At 45.4% G+C, this 14,543-nt stretch overlaps 1 protein-coding gene across 2 annotated transcripts in view; it reads right to left on the reverse strand.

Annotated features, from left to right (window-relative positions):
• The window catches only part of KCNH8 (potassium voltage-gated channel subfamily H member 8), a 1,879,819-nt gene that overhangs the window by 454,299 nt on the left and 1,410,977 nt on the right, over positions 1 to 14,543 (reverse strand). For both annotated transcript variants that reach the window (XM_069648885.1, XM_069648884.1), the window contains exon 8: positions 6,978 to 7,175. In XM_069648885.1, the coding sequence (XP_069504986.1) occupies positions 6,978 to 7,175 (198 nt within the window). The remainder of the gene's footprint in view (positions 1 to 6,977; positions 7,176 to 14,543) is intronic.

Below are 14,543 nucleotides of genomic sequence, written 5' to 3' on the forward strand. Positions count from 1 at the left end.
CCGATAGTGGTGGAATGGAAGCCGAAACACCTGGAGTCATTTCGGATCTCTGTAGACATGCATCTGCCCAGCAAGGCTATCAAGCGGGAAAGGCACTTCACGCGCACACTGGATGACATCATTGCAGAATTACAAGGGGCAAAGTTTTTCTCCAAACTGGACCTGAGGGTGGACTATCATCAGGTCTGTCCTGCCCCCCGAGTTACGGTACATCACAACTTTCACAACTCATATGGGCTTATACAGGTACAAGCTGGTTTTGATGATAGTTGGCCGTGGAGGTTTTCCAAAACATTATATGTGGGGTGATGGCCGACTTGGCCGGAGTGACTAACATCAGTGATGACATTTTGGTGAGAATTAAGAACTGAGTCAATAGCCATACTTTCCTTGTTGGGGCATACACAGTACTGCAGTTGGATGCCCAGGTAGTAACTGTAATATTTCACACAAAGAGAACTATCTTAAAACAGTCTCCGTTGCTCTCATGGCTGCTTATCTGACACATTAACAGTGTTTGTTTTTGTGAAACTTCACAGTTCCTTCACATCAGATAGATAGGCAGCCTGCCTGTGCAAATTAGTGATTGCAGGCATGTGTATGGGTTATGCAGCGTCTTTCGTCACGTGTCTTGACAGTACATTTACCTTTCATGCCAGACACTTTTTAACCTTAACCTGACTTGCATCCTGTTATTGGTAGTATTCCCTTGAAGGAAGAACACTAATGCTGCAATCCCACAACTATGCATTTCGTGTTTCTGTGGCGATTTGTGTGTTTTCTGAGCTATGTGTAATTTTCAAGTCATATCTATAAAACAGAGCATTCCTGAAAGCCATTCACAGGTCTCTTCCAACTACCTTTGAGAGGGTGTGCCTCAAGGGCCTGAGTTTTAGTCTGATCTTGGATCCAGGCCAGATCGCTTGACTGAAGTGTGTGATCTTGGGGGTGTTATGTTAACATACTGCAGTATCTTGCCCACCAGATTTGGAAGTATTTCGTTGTGCTTCTGTTCACATTGTCCACTACTCCATAGATCCTCAAGCAGGGTATTGTTCCTTTTAATTCCTTTCCCCACATGACAGACTTGCCAACAAGGCCCATTACCAGCTGCACCTCCTCAGAGATATTCTTCCCTTTCTCACTTTCCCCCAGAAGCTCAATGTCTCCAGAGCCCTGGTTCTCCCTAGGCTGCACTACTGCAACAGCCTCTTTCTCAATCTGCCTGCTTCTACTCTCCGCCCTCTGCAACTAATCCAGAAAAGGACTGCAAGACTTGTCCTTGGCCTTACGCCAAAGGACCATTTCTCTCCAGTCCTGAAATCCCTCCACTGGCTCCCATTGGCTGCAAATATCAAGTTCAAGACCCTCTGCATCGTCCACAAGAGTTACTGGGGCCAGGGACCACACTACATAAAACTCTCTCTACCAAAACACCTACCTTCTAGAGCCCTTCGCTCAGCTACCTCTAACTCTCTGAGGATTAGACGATTCTCCAGGCAGAGAGTGGGTGGTACATCTTTCTCCTCTGCAGGTGCCTCCCTCTGGAATGAACTCCCTGTCCTTCTCAAACTTGAGCCGGACCACCTGAATTTCTGGAAGCAGCTCACCAACTTCCTTTTTGCCCCTGCTCTTTCACTCTCTCTCTCCTCTGCTGACCTACCTGTCTGCTGCGTTGACTGGTGACCTGGCTCCCTTCAGAGTCTCACTGGGTACCAGGCTCCTATTCTGTATACTATGTGCCACACACTTTCATTCCCTTTAATACCTCATCCCTTACTTAATATAAGAGATCCTCCATTTGCTGATCCATATAAGATCTGTATGGATTTTGTAAAAAAAAATAAAATAAAAATCAGCTGCTAACGTGTGGCAGAAATAAAGTTCAAGCAGTTTAATACAAAGTATCAAAACATGATAGTTTTGTGCTTTAAAATAAGTAACATGCAGATTCTTGCTCACGTGTGTTCAACTCCTGCAGTGCACAAATTACACCTTCTACCATAAACAGTTCCCTGTCAATTAATGGCTGTAAAGTGACAGAGAAAACTACTCTGCAAGGAAGAAGCTATTTGAAATGCTTCTAAAAGCCTTAATTAAGTGCTGCCTACAGCACCTGGAATTCTGTCTGCTGGCTCAAGCTGCAGGCATTGTGACGTCACAACTGAAGCATACATAATAACTGACGACAGAGCAGTGGTGATGTCATTTCCTTATTACAGGTCAGTTGTGAGGTCATACATAGCCTGTAATAAGAACATTATTTCAGGCTTTTATCCAGATATATAGGCTGCCATGCATTATAAATCCTATTATTTCTCGTGGTATAACCATAGATTTCCTTAACACTTATCAAGCTTCTGAGTATCAGTGAACTCCACACTGGCTTGAGTGTTCACTTAGTTTAATTTATTATTTATTATTTAATGCCCACGGGTTACTTCCGCATTCTGCATAACTCCATGTACACTTTACTCTGCCATGCACTTCTTCATCCATTGACAACTATAATGATACCATCAAATATATGGGTTATAGTTTCCAACAGGTATCTCCTGTACTCCTCTCGTGATGTGTGCAGCAGCCACGCCAATAGCTCATACTGGGTAACCTGGCGCTGTCCAAATGCCCGCTTCATAGTTTTGAAAAAGATATTTAAATGGGTCACATATTTCTACTTCCCCTAACATTGGTTTGTGCTCATTGATTGGGCCACTCTGTGTGCTGAATTAGAAGAGGCTGTCTCCTGGAGTATCCAGTGATTCACTCGAATAGAAAGCATTGAATGCAAAAGCCTTTAAAAAAAATGCATCGCAAAAAATGCATTTTTTTGTAGGTCAATATTAAAATGGGTTTTAATGTGTAAAAAAAATGGTGGTTGGGGGGAACCCCACCATTAAAAAGAAAAAAATATGCATTTTTCGATGCATTTTTTTCGAGGTTCTTGCGTTCGATGCATTGGATGTCGAGGCTATCACTAGGAACCATCTCCTGGCCATCAGCACAGTCTAAATAAGGAGCTCAGGGTCTATTTGTTTACTATAGATTGTCTGTGGTATTATATTATTATCATAATTATTATTATTACTATTATTATTATAATAGTCCTGTGGACTGTGTGTCATTTCTCGCTGAAGGATATCCCTGCTCAATGACATCAGTAGATCGGTTTTCACTTTATAATCCATTGGGCACAGCTCTCAGAGAAGAATATGGGGCCCGATTCATGGAACATTTGCCCGGTTCAAAGTGACTTTGCACTGCTGAAAAGTGACTTTGCACTGCCGACACAAACCTTGATTCGTGGAACCGTGCAAAGTGTATTTTTGCCGGGCAAAGTCCGGGTGAAGTCAGGGTATGGTCATTTTGCAGCACAAAATTACTTTGCACGCCAAAAATACACTTTGCACGGTTCCATGAATCAGGATATGTGTCGGCAGTGCAAAGTCACTTTTCAGCGGTGCAAAGTCACTTTGAACCGGGCAAATATTCCATGAATCGGGCCCATGGAGTTTTAGTCTTTGTACTGGACAGATGCCCGCCTAGAGTGGCACTTAAGGGAATATTCCCTTTGGTGTAGCCGGCCTGCCATTCATGAGTGTACAGCATTACCTCTAAGCCAGTTCCCTCTCAGTGAAAAGGACTCCTCCATTGGGGCTACCACATCCTGAATAAGCAGTTCATCCTAAGGGCCTCTATCCTGGGGTTAGTGTGGGATCTCGAGGGACAGTTGGGGCTTTGGCCACTTTGATGTACCCCCTTCCACCACTCCCTCCCCATCACACCAGGTCCCCCCAGGATGCTGCCATGTGGGTGACTCAGGGCTCTGCCACTTCTGACAGCTGCTTGACAATCCAAGATGTTTCCGCCATTATGGCTACACTAAAGAGACAAACGGGCATCTGTACTTCAAGTGCCACGTTGAAGCAAAACTCAAGCCTCTCAGGCAACCTTTCACTGGGCCTCATTACGAGTTTGCCGGTCTGGTAAAAATGCCAGAAAATTTGCCAGTATTACCGGATCTAGCATTTTAACTGGACTGACACACTCTGAGCCTGCTTGTAAGGACAGTGAACTACCAGCAGGCCTGACCTGCTAAGAGTTCAGGCCCCTACCAGCAAAGAATCACCCCAATCATTGGCACCGGCTATGGGACTCCATGGAATGGGAACTTCCTGCCATTGCCCGCACGTAATATCCCAGTAACACCAGAATATCGGGCATCGGTAATGGAAATGCCATTTTTTTGGAAACCCACTTGTAATACCGGCAAATTACTGCCAAACTTCTAATGAGGCCCACTGACTAATTTCAACACTTCTTGTAAGTACTAGAAATTGCCCTTATAGGAGCACTATGAGTGTCCTCTTTTCCTGACTAGCTCTATGCAATTATCTTTCTGTGCTAACGGTCAAACTGTCCCAAACTCCCTCCCTTTCGTTCACCACTCCTCTGTATGATACAAATCTGTCAGGATGGTTCAAAATCTGTCCCCACTTTACCCCGCCTCTCCTCCAAATCCCTTTTCTACTCCTCCACATACTAAGGACCAGCGGCAGTGGGAAGGGGAATGATACGCCACTCCGCAAATAAGTCTCTACTCTGTTAAATCATTACGGTGGTAACTGGCGCCGTACAAAAATGTGTAAAAGAACATAACCTACTATACATGGACAGAGACCGTCTGTGCGGACAGGATTTCATTTGCCATTACGTTTACGCAAATGAGTCATGCCAATAAAGCATTAGAAGAGAGAAATTAAGAGAGTGAGCAAGAGGGTGTAGAAAGAGAGTAAAAGATAGATAATGGATGGCTAGATAGATAATGGATGGCTAGATGGATGATAGATGGCTAGATATATAATGGATGGCTAGATAGATAGATTATAGATGGCTAGATAGATAATGGAGGCTAGATAGGCATATAGATAATGTATGGCTAGATAGATAATGGATGGCTAGATAGACATATAGATAACGGATGGCTAGATATATAATGGATGGCTAGATAGATAGTTAGAAAATGGATTTCTAGATATATAATGGATGGTTAGGAAGTTAATGGATGGCTAGATAGATAGATACTAGATGCCTAGATGGATAATGGATGGCTAGAAAGATAATGGATGGCTAGATATATAATGGATGGCTAGATAGATATATGATAGATGGCTAGACAGATAATGGATGACTAGATAGATAATAGATAATTGGTGGCTAGACAGATACTGGATGGCTAGATAGACATATAGATATGGATGGCTGGATAGATAATGGATGGCTACATCTATAATGGATGGTGAGATAGATAGATGATAGATGGCTAGCAGATAATGGATGGCTAGATAGACATATAGATAATGGATGGGTAGATAAATAATGGATGGCTAGATAGATAATGGATGGCTAGATAGACATATAGATAATGGGTGGCTAGATATATAATGGATTGCTAGATAGATACATAATGGATGGCAAGACATATAATGGATGGTTAGATAGATAATGGGTGGCCAGATATATAGATAATAGATGGCTAGATGGTTAATGGATGGCTAGATAGATACTGGATGGCTAGATAGATGATAGATGGCTTTAAAGTTAGATGCTAGTTGGCTAGATAGATAATGGGTGGCTAGATAGACATATAGATAATGGATGGCATATGTAATGGATTGCTAGATAGCTAGATAATGGATGGCAAGATATATAATGGATGGCTAGATAGAGAGATGATAGATGGCTAGATAGATAATGGATGGCTAGATAGACATATAGATAATGTATGGCTAGATAGATAATGGATTGCTAGAAAGACATATAGATAACGGATTTCTAGATATATAATGGATGGCTGGGAAGATAATCGATGGCTAGATAGATAGATACTAGATGGCTAGATGGATAATGGATGTCTAGAAAGATAATGGATGGCTAGATATATAATGGATGGCTAGATAGATATATGATAGATGGCTAGACAGATAATGGATGACTAGATAGACAATTGATGGCTAGATAGATAATGGATGGCTAGATAGACATATAGATATGGATGGCTCGATAGATAATGGATGGCTAGATAGATAGGTAATGGATGGCAAGATATATAATGGATGGCTAGATAGATAATGGGTGGCAAGATAGATAGATACTAGATGGCTAGATGGATAATGGATGGCTAGATAGATAATAGATGGCAAGATAGATGATATATGGATAGAAAGATGGATGATAGATGGCTAGATTGATCATGGATAGCTAGATATACAATGGATGGCTAGATAGATAATAGATGGCTAGATAGATAATGGATGGCTAGATAGACATATCGATAATGGATGGCTAGATAGATAATGGATGGCTTGATAGATAAAGGATGGCTAGATAGACATATAGATAATGGATGGCTAGATAGAAAGATAGATAATGGATGGCTAGATATATAATGGATGGCTAGATAGATACTGGATGGCTAGATAGATACTAGATGGCTAGATGGATAATGGATGGCTAGATAGTTAATGGATGGCTAGATGGATAGATATGAGTTAGAGAGTAGGCAAACCATCAGCCTATGTACTTACATTGCCCATAATTAAAAAACAGTGTACAGCCCAGGTGGATCACGACTCTGGATTTTCACATGCTCTTCAAATGTCTCAGGTAGATATACCATTGATAAACTAGACTCAAAGCACCCTCCCTGTGGACTGACCCATGGAGTGTTGTAGGCCTGAGCTACTTGATTTTAAAATGAAGGTGAGGGCAATGAGGTGAAACACCACTTGGCACAAGAGAAGATAAAATGCTGACCATGATGATAGGTCTGACAAAAGCAGATTGTGTCCCAACAGCTCTTTACCAGTAAGGAAATGGCAGTGATCAGGGGATGGTCTCAGGATGCACCAGCATATCTCACCCAGTCTGCCAACTCTCCTCTTTTAAAATATGGTACGATTTTTTAAAAAACCTACCGCCGACCAGCATGATGCAGATGGAGAAGATCTTTTCTGAGTCGGTGTTCGCGGACACGTTGCCAAAGCCGACGCTGGTTAGGCTGCTGAGGGTGAAGTAGAGCGAGGCGATGTAGGCACTTCGGAGCGAGGGTCCACCGAGGGTGTTGTTGGCATGGTAGGGGGACTCCAGCCGTTTCCCCAGCTCATGCAGCCAACCTGGAGAAGGAAGACATCAAACCAGAAGAAGGTAGTTAGCTTCAAGTCCGTCCCAGGCCACTGCAGCATGTTAAGCCTCAACCAGATTCACAGCTTGCTCTTTGCAAGCAACAGCCGGGAATACGTGGTAGCAGTCATGAAACGTATGGACAACAGAAAAATACTTCCAGTGCAATAAGCACATGCCCTGTCATTTTTGGTCAAACTTTCCATTTTAAGTGGAAGCTTGCGATGGAGATTCCTGCCACCTCCCCCTCCTATGAAATTCATGACCCGGAATAAAGCCAGGAAACATCGCAATCACCAATTCTATTTTGGACAAATCCCCAACGAACCAATGGTTGCCAAGTATGTCGAGAGATACCCCCTCAACCAGCCCTACAGACCAGGTGTGGTACAATTTACCCCTGAGTGGATGAGGAGCCCAAGCTACAACTAAAGACACCTCAATCGACAGTCTCGATTAAAGCGCCAACAAGCCATGTTGCTGACGTCGTTAGAGACACTACGACTTAGCAGCGTTAGACATGCAGCACACGTGCCATCCGCACTCCGGATCATAAACACACATTTCAATACATGAAGAACACGAGCGTACAGTTTGATAGTTAGAGGAGACACATATACATACTGTCATTGCTTTTATTATTTTTATCATTAGCCAAAAGCAACAACGCAGAAACCGCAAGAAGCAAGAGATTCTGAGCAAAGCTTGCAGGTGCTTACATGCAAATAATCATATGGGACCTGACAGAACCAAGTGTGACTAACCTATGGAAAATGTAGTATCGTACAAACACTGTAGAAACCGCATTATAATGGTTTAGGGAAATTACAGCAGGCCACAGGCCTCTCAGACAGAGCCGGGCTCAGCTGAATTCAGGCTGGACAAAGAGGAAAACCTGTAAGACAGGACTCGCTGCCAAGGCCACAAAATACGGATGATATTCCATTCCCTGAATGACAAAAGCAGCAGCTGCAGTAAATATGAATACTTCCTCATAATTCAGAGCTGCACAGCTCAATATCATGGTCTCCGAACTCATGACCCGGCCGACGCAGATAGTGGACAGCAACCAGCACTGGGAAAGGGAGCCGATTCCATGCTACCAGACAGAAGACTGCAACAAAGATGCTACAATGTGAGACAAGTGTTCCCCCAAACAAAAGGAGCACTCTCATAGACTAAGGTGGTACACATAAGTTACAATGTAGACAGATAGTCATTCTTATTACCTTGAAAAGGCACACAAAGAGCTGACAACCTTTGCATGGCCCAGGCCTGGGGACGTCAGCTCTAGCCATTCACAGTTCAGTATCCTAGGAGTGGGTCGCAATGGGCAAGAACCAATGGTAAGACCCCAAACTGCAACATTGTTATAGATAATGACTTGGGGATGGACCAGGCCAGCCACCTGATATGGGAGAGCCAGTAGAATAACACTATAGGCGACCATATCGGTAATTAGGCTCCTGGCGGCCAATACCACACATCTATAGGTTTTTGGAAAGAGGCCTAAGTAGTGACTGGGCAGTGACACAATTTTGTATCAAAACTGGCCTGCGAGCCAGGAGAAGTTAAGACGTCCAATTAATTCTTCTGTCCCTGGTGGTTTTGTCTGTAATAAGCCACAGTTGAACTTGCCATTGACTGAGTCCTCCGTTTCGTCCTGTGGCATACCTGGGAGTTTGTCCCAACAAAAGAAAAAAACACAAACACACACACACACACGATATAGATCAATTGATCAATTGGTCAATTCCTCCCTATTCGGGGAACAGTAGATAAGGGTTGCGCCTCCTCATTGGACAGCCTGCTTCAGCAATACAGGCCCCGAGTGTCTCGGTCAGTCTATGTTTATCTGCTACACAACGGTAAATCTCACCGGCCTCTTTTTGATTCTGTAATTGATTCTCTGCACATCGGTGCAGGCGGAAGGCATTGCAAGGCTTTAAAACCCATTAGCCCTGCACTTCTATAGCTGAGGCAATTAAGTGTCTCTGTAATTAGTATTTGATGCAGCAGGGCCAGTGCTTCTAGAAGCGAGGGGGTGTTTTAGAGAGAACACTTGGTGTAGCATGGGTGTCTCACAAGAGATGATGCAGTGGAGTATGCGGTCTGACTGAGTCTGGATCCCAGCAACATGAGGTGTTACAGGCGAGCTGGCACGTACTTGGGAAGACCACATTTACTTTTAACATTCCTCAATTTGAGGCACTAGGAGGAAGTTATTTGTCTAGAATCCCATGATTTTGTGGGTATACACAGAAGCTGGGATTCGAGCTTGTGTCTCCTGATTTCAGGGTCAAGAACTGAACTTGGCAACAAGACCATAATGTCAATCCTCTCCCGCCACAATCCTTTTCCATCCCTAGGCGTGCAAGGATGTTCTGCGCTGATGCAGGATGTTGTGGAATTCCTTTGGTTTCTGCTTCGCTTTGTGGAATGGACTATTCTCTACTTTTTTTCTGGCCAATCGGAGAAGCCTGCAATTCCTGGCCACTAAAATGATTGCAAATCAGAGAACTTCTGGCCAACCAGAGCAAGAAGAACATTCCTGTCCTTCCTGAATATTTTGCACGCTCTGATTGCCACAATCTCTGCTCCAAGACTCTGGAACCTCCTCCTCATCAACATCAGACTCATCCCCTCGCTTCTACAGTTCAGGAAATAGGTCAAGACCCTCCTCTTCAAGGAATGGCTCCTCCCTACCACCTAGACCCACACACCCTGCACTCCCCCCTACCTGAGACTCAGTGATCTGCTCCCCATTGTTTCCTTTCCTTGTTGCTTGTAGATCCCTTGCTGCCAGTTTCCCACCCTCCCCTGTTAGCTCCCATTTGTCTCTGCTTCCCTCACTGTGTTCTTCCACTTATGATTGTGAAGCACTGTGTTGCTTCCCAAAGCTAGTTCTGCAAACAATACCCTAATGATAGTAAAAATCATAATAATAATAACACATCTCATTAGCAATGACTCCAACAATGCAGATGCCACACTGCCAGCTGGAAAAGTCTAGTGGCAGAATACCCCACAGTACTACAGTTCTGCACCGCCCCAGCCCATGATTTATAATCATGAGGTATTTAAAAGGGTCCAGACAATGTCCATGCTGTCTTCCCTTTCATATGCATAACTCAAGACCCACCTCTTCAAGTAGTCTCTCCTCCTCAACACCTAGGCCATCATGCTGCCCTGTGCCATCTGACTTGCTAGACGCCCTGCGCCCCTCTCCTCCCTGCCACCCGGTACAGCAGCCCCCCTCCTCTGTGCACCACCTCTTCAAGGAGTCTATCCCCCTCAACACCCAGGCCATCCCAACCCCGGTGCCACCTGACTCGCAAGACGCCATCCGCCCCCCTCCTCCCTCCCACCCAGTAGTGCTGTCCCCCTCCTCTGTGCCCCACCTCTTCAAGGAGTCTCTCATACTCAACACCTAGGCCATCATGTTGCTCCTGTGACTCGCTAGAGGTTGCCTTCCCCGCTCCTCCCTGCCACCTGGTACAGCTGTCCTCCTCCTCTGTGCCCCACCTCTACAAGAGTCTCTTCTCCTCAACACCTAGGCCATCATGTTGCCCTGTGACTCGCTAGAGGCTGCCTTCCCCGCTCCTCCCTGCCACCTGGTACAGCTGTCCTCCTCCTCTATGCCCCACCTCTACAAGAGTCTCTTCTCCTCAACACCTAGGCCATCATGTTGCCCCTGTGACTCGCTAGCAGCCGTCCAACCTCCCCGGCCCTGCCACCCTCTACAGATGTACCCCTCCTCTGTGCCCCTCTGTATCCTACCCCCAGCTGTATAGCTGTACTGTTGATGGCCACGTTGCCCCTGAGCTATCCTCCTAAGACCAAATGCCTATTTAAAGGTCTTTCTCACATCTATCGTATCTCACATATGCCGTTTTACTACATTTACAGCTCTGGGGTATTTAGATGATGCCTCCTTCATAGCTCCAATCCCCCACTCTTTTTCTACAGGCCACAAAGTGCTTGAAGTGCTCTTTGTTAATGGCCTGGTACAAACCTTGTTAGAAAGCCTCTGGTCTCTAGTTAAAATGCGTGTGCCCTTCTGAAGATGTGGCCTGCAGAGTGAAATTACACCTTTTTTGGCCTTTTGCCGAATTCACTTTTTTTAATGCAAAAATTCGTTTTTAAGGTGTTTTGGCTACCCCCCACATTTTTTTAGGAGAACCCAACATTTCCGAACAAAACGAAATCCACCTACGGATGTGGCATAACAGGGAAAAACCGGAGTTGGTGGGGAAATTCGCCCATCCCTGGTGATGGGCACAGCGATAACAATTCATTTACATTTTTAAAGCGTTCACACAGCCCGGGGGCATCATGGCGCTTTTACAGATTTTTTGTTGTTTTTGTCTTAGTTGCATATTTATAACGTGCTTAAATACTCAAAGGTTTCTAAGCGCCGACCTGGGGATTGAACCTGAGTTGCTTTGTCTCATTTTGCTTCCAAGGCGATCACTTTGCCACTGAGCTATCCTCCCAGTACAACTCATGAGTCGCGTCCTGGTGGGTGCCTTTAACAGGACTGTCTCTTAAGAAGTGGCGTGGTAGCACTGTTGTAAGAAGTAGAAAACTGAATTGGGCTGTTATCATGTCCAGCTACCACCCCATTTCTTTCTAATTAGAGCACAACATCTTTAAATTACCACATTTGAAAGGTAGGAGGGTGTTAGCATGGTTGAGATCGATAACCTGAGCCCTATGTCATATATGAAAAAAGTTACACCAATGAGACTCAATCTTATGCGCTTCTTAACTCCCAAATGTAATCGAAAAATAGTTTATGCTGAATTAGTTAGTTAAGGTACCAGCACGGTTCCATTTCCCTAGTTAGAAAAACACAACAACGGAATATATGTCAATAATTCATAAAAGTCGTTTTATGGTCTTTGTGATGGTGGAAATGCATCGGAGGGACAGGGCCTCCGTATCCTTGTCCTTTACTGCTTTTTATTGTGTGTTCCGTGCAGGAGTTCATGTGGGACTCCTGGCGGTGCAGCTCTCTCCTTTGGTTTTGGTGAACAAACCCATGGGATACCCTTATGGCACCCATGGGTGGGGGTGCAACCCTGTGCCCCTAGTGTATGTTTTTGGGCACCTGCGTGTGACCCACAGAGCAGGGTATGGGCTGGTGGCAGCTCTGTGCTGAATTGACTGGTGCCCTGAGCGTCCTCCATTTTAGGTTGCCCAGGCCCTGTCATTGGAATCGGTAGATTCCTGATGGAGACAAAATTCCCCCCATGGCCTCTTGCCTTCCATCGCCTGTTACCTTGATCTTCTCGAATTCCCAGGAAGCCCTGACTCTGTCCCTTCCCCCTGACTGGCTGTTGGGTGGAAATTCCATATATGGTAGTGTGGGGAAGTGCTGACCAGACTGGCTGGAGCCTTCCCAATGACCGTATGTTGTGGGTATGCCTGTGGGTGGGACCTGGGTGAATGGAGTGTGTGACGAATACGCATTCTGTGTTGTGGGTGTCTAGTATCTGGTGTTAGACACAATGACTGAGACAGCCCTGCCCGAAACTGGTATGAATGCAGTGTGGAGTGTTGAATGGCTGGGTACTTGTCCCAATACACATAACTGTGCACCTGATTGGATGCCTGCCTGCATGAATGCCCTTCTGACCGATTGGTTGCCTGAGTGTGACCCAGCAGAATGAATGGGAGATTAACTAGTATATCTGGGGGCCTCTCACTGCTAGAATTCGTGTTCAGAAGCTGAAGTCCACTACGACCAGTAACTGGAGTATCTGAAGCTTGACCTTGAAGCCCTGCTGGATGAGAAGAATTGCTGTTGCTCTCCTTCACAATCTGAAAGCTGCTGTGCCTCCAAGGACTGACCCAGAAAGGACCTGGTAAGGCGCCCTCTTCCTGACCAACGAGGGACCATCGTGCATCTGCAGATCTTTGCCAAAGCTCCCTGGTAGACAGACCTTCGACAGGCTGCCGACCCGAGATGGGGACCGTTGCAGAATTGCAAAGAGAAGCGCCCGGACTGTTGTCCGCCACTGTTTAAGACCGCCATCGCCGATTGGCTTGACTGTCGACGCACTGAGGAGCATCCGCTGGTGGGTTTCCCGCCACCCAAGGACCACAGAGACGCTGACTCTTCTTCAAACTCATTGCGGTCCAGAACTATCGACAGAACTATCGACAGAACTATCCAGAACTATCAACACCAAGGTGCCCCGCACGCCTCTTCCTTGCAGGACGTTTACGCTTCCCCATCAACGAGCACCGCTAGGAATGAAGCTGCCACTTCACTGTCGTAGCTCCCCCTGTTCTGCGTCAGACGTTCAACGACCCGTGACTCCTGCCTAAAAGGGAGGGCACTCAAGAAGGGCCGTCGATTCCCCGCTGAGGAACCCTACAACACCAGGTACTTTGGGGTTGCATGAAGAACTATTGGGATGTCTAGTGTGAACAATATATGGACTGGGCTTGTATCTTTATTCTACAGGTTGCCCAGGTGGGGGGATCTCCACACAGAGCTGTGTTTAATGGTAGCGACCAGTAGTCTGCCAATTGTTCAACAGTCTTGCTTTCCTTCCTCTCTCTATTGCTGGTTTCCTCTTTATTAATCTGTGTGACATTTTGACAGTATAGTTGATGCACTTTAATGAGATCTGATAATATTTGTGGTACCACTGTAGAACTGTATATATTTTACCATTGTTGATTTTCTGAGCACAAAGTGAGTTATTGTGAAAGGGTACATAACCTTGAATATTAATTATATAAAGACTGTGTTTTAACCGATACAGTGTGAGGACATTCCTTTGTGGGGGCTTGGGGACTACACTGTACTTAAGAACCAGCCTGCATCACCTCCTGAGAAGCTAGGCCTTGATTGCTTCACCACGTACCAATAATAGAGAATCTTGGCTGGGATCCTCTGTGCCTCTCCTATACCATATAGAGAGCAGAAGTACAGACACCCCCCTCTGGTCCTTTACACTGGTGGCAGCGGTGGGATGCTTATGGTTTTATGAATCAGTGCATAACCGTGCCACTTATGAAGGATATCTGCACTTTGTTAAATTGAGGTTTAGTTGTGTACAAGATAACTGCATTACAAGCAATGGAATCTATTGCAAATGGTAAAATGACTCGGATGAGCTTTAAGGCTCTCCAGAGTGCTTGTGAAGCCAGGGAGTTAGACTTTGTGGATAAGTCTAGGGCTGAGCTGATAGCTGCCCTGGTGGACTACCAGACTGATTGTGAAACTCTTGCTGAAGGGGGGGATGCAACCACTGAAGACTCTACCCCGAGGGTTGTCACCGAATCTGATTCTGGGAATGCCACCATTCCTGCTGCCTCTGTTCCAAACCCCAGCACTTCCTTGG

Source organism: Ambystoma mexicanum, chromosome 2q (assembly GCF_040938575.1).
Source record: "Ambystoma mexicanum isolate Mex_15411 chromosome 2q, UKY_AmexF1_1, whole genome shotgun sequence".
NCBI lineage: Eukaryota > Metazoa > Chordata > Amphibia > Caudata > Ambystomatidae > Ambystoma > Ambystoma mexicanum.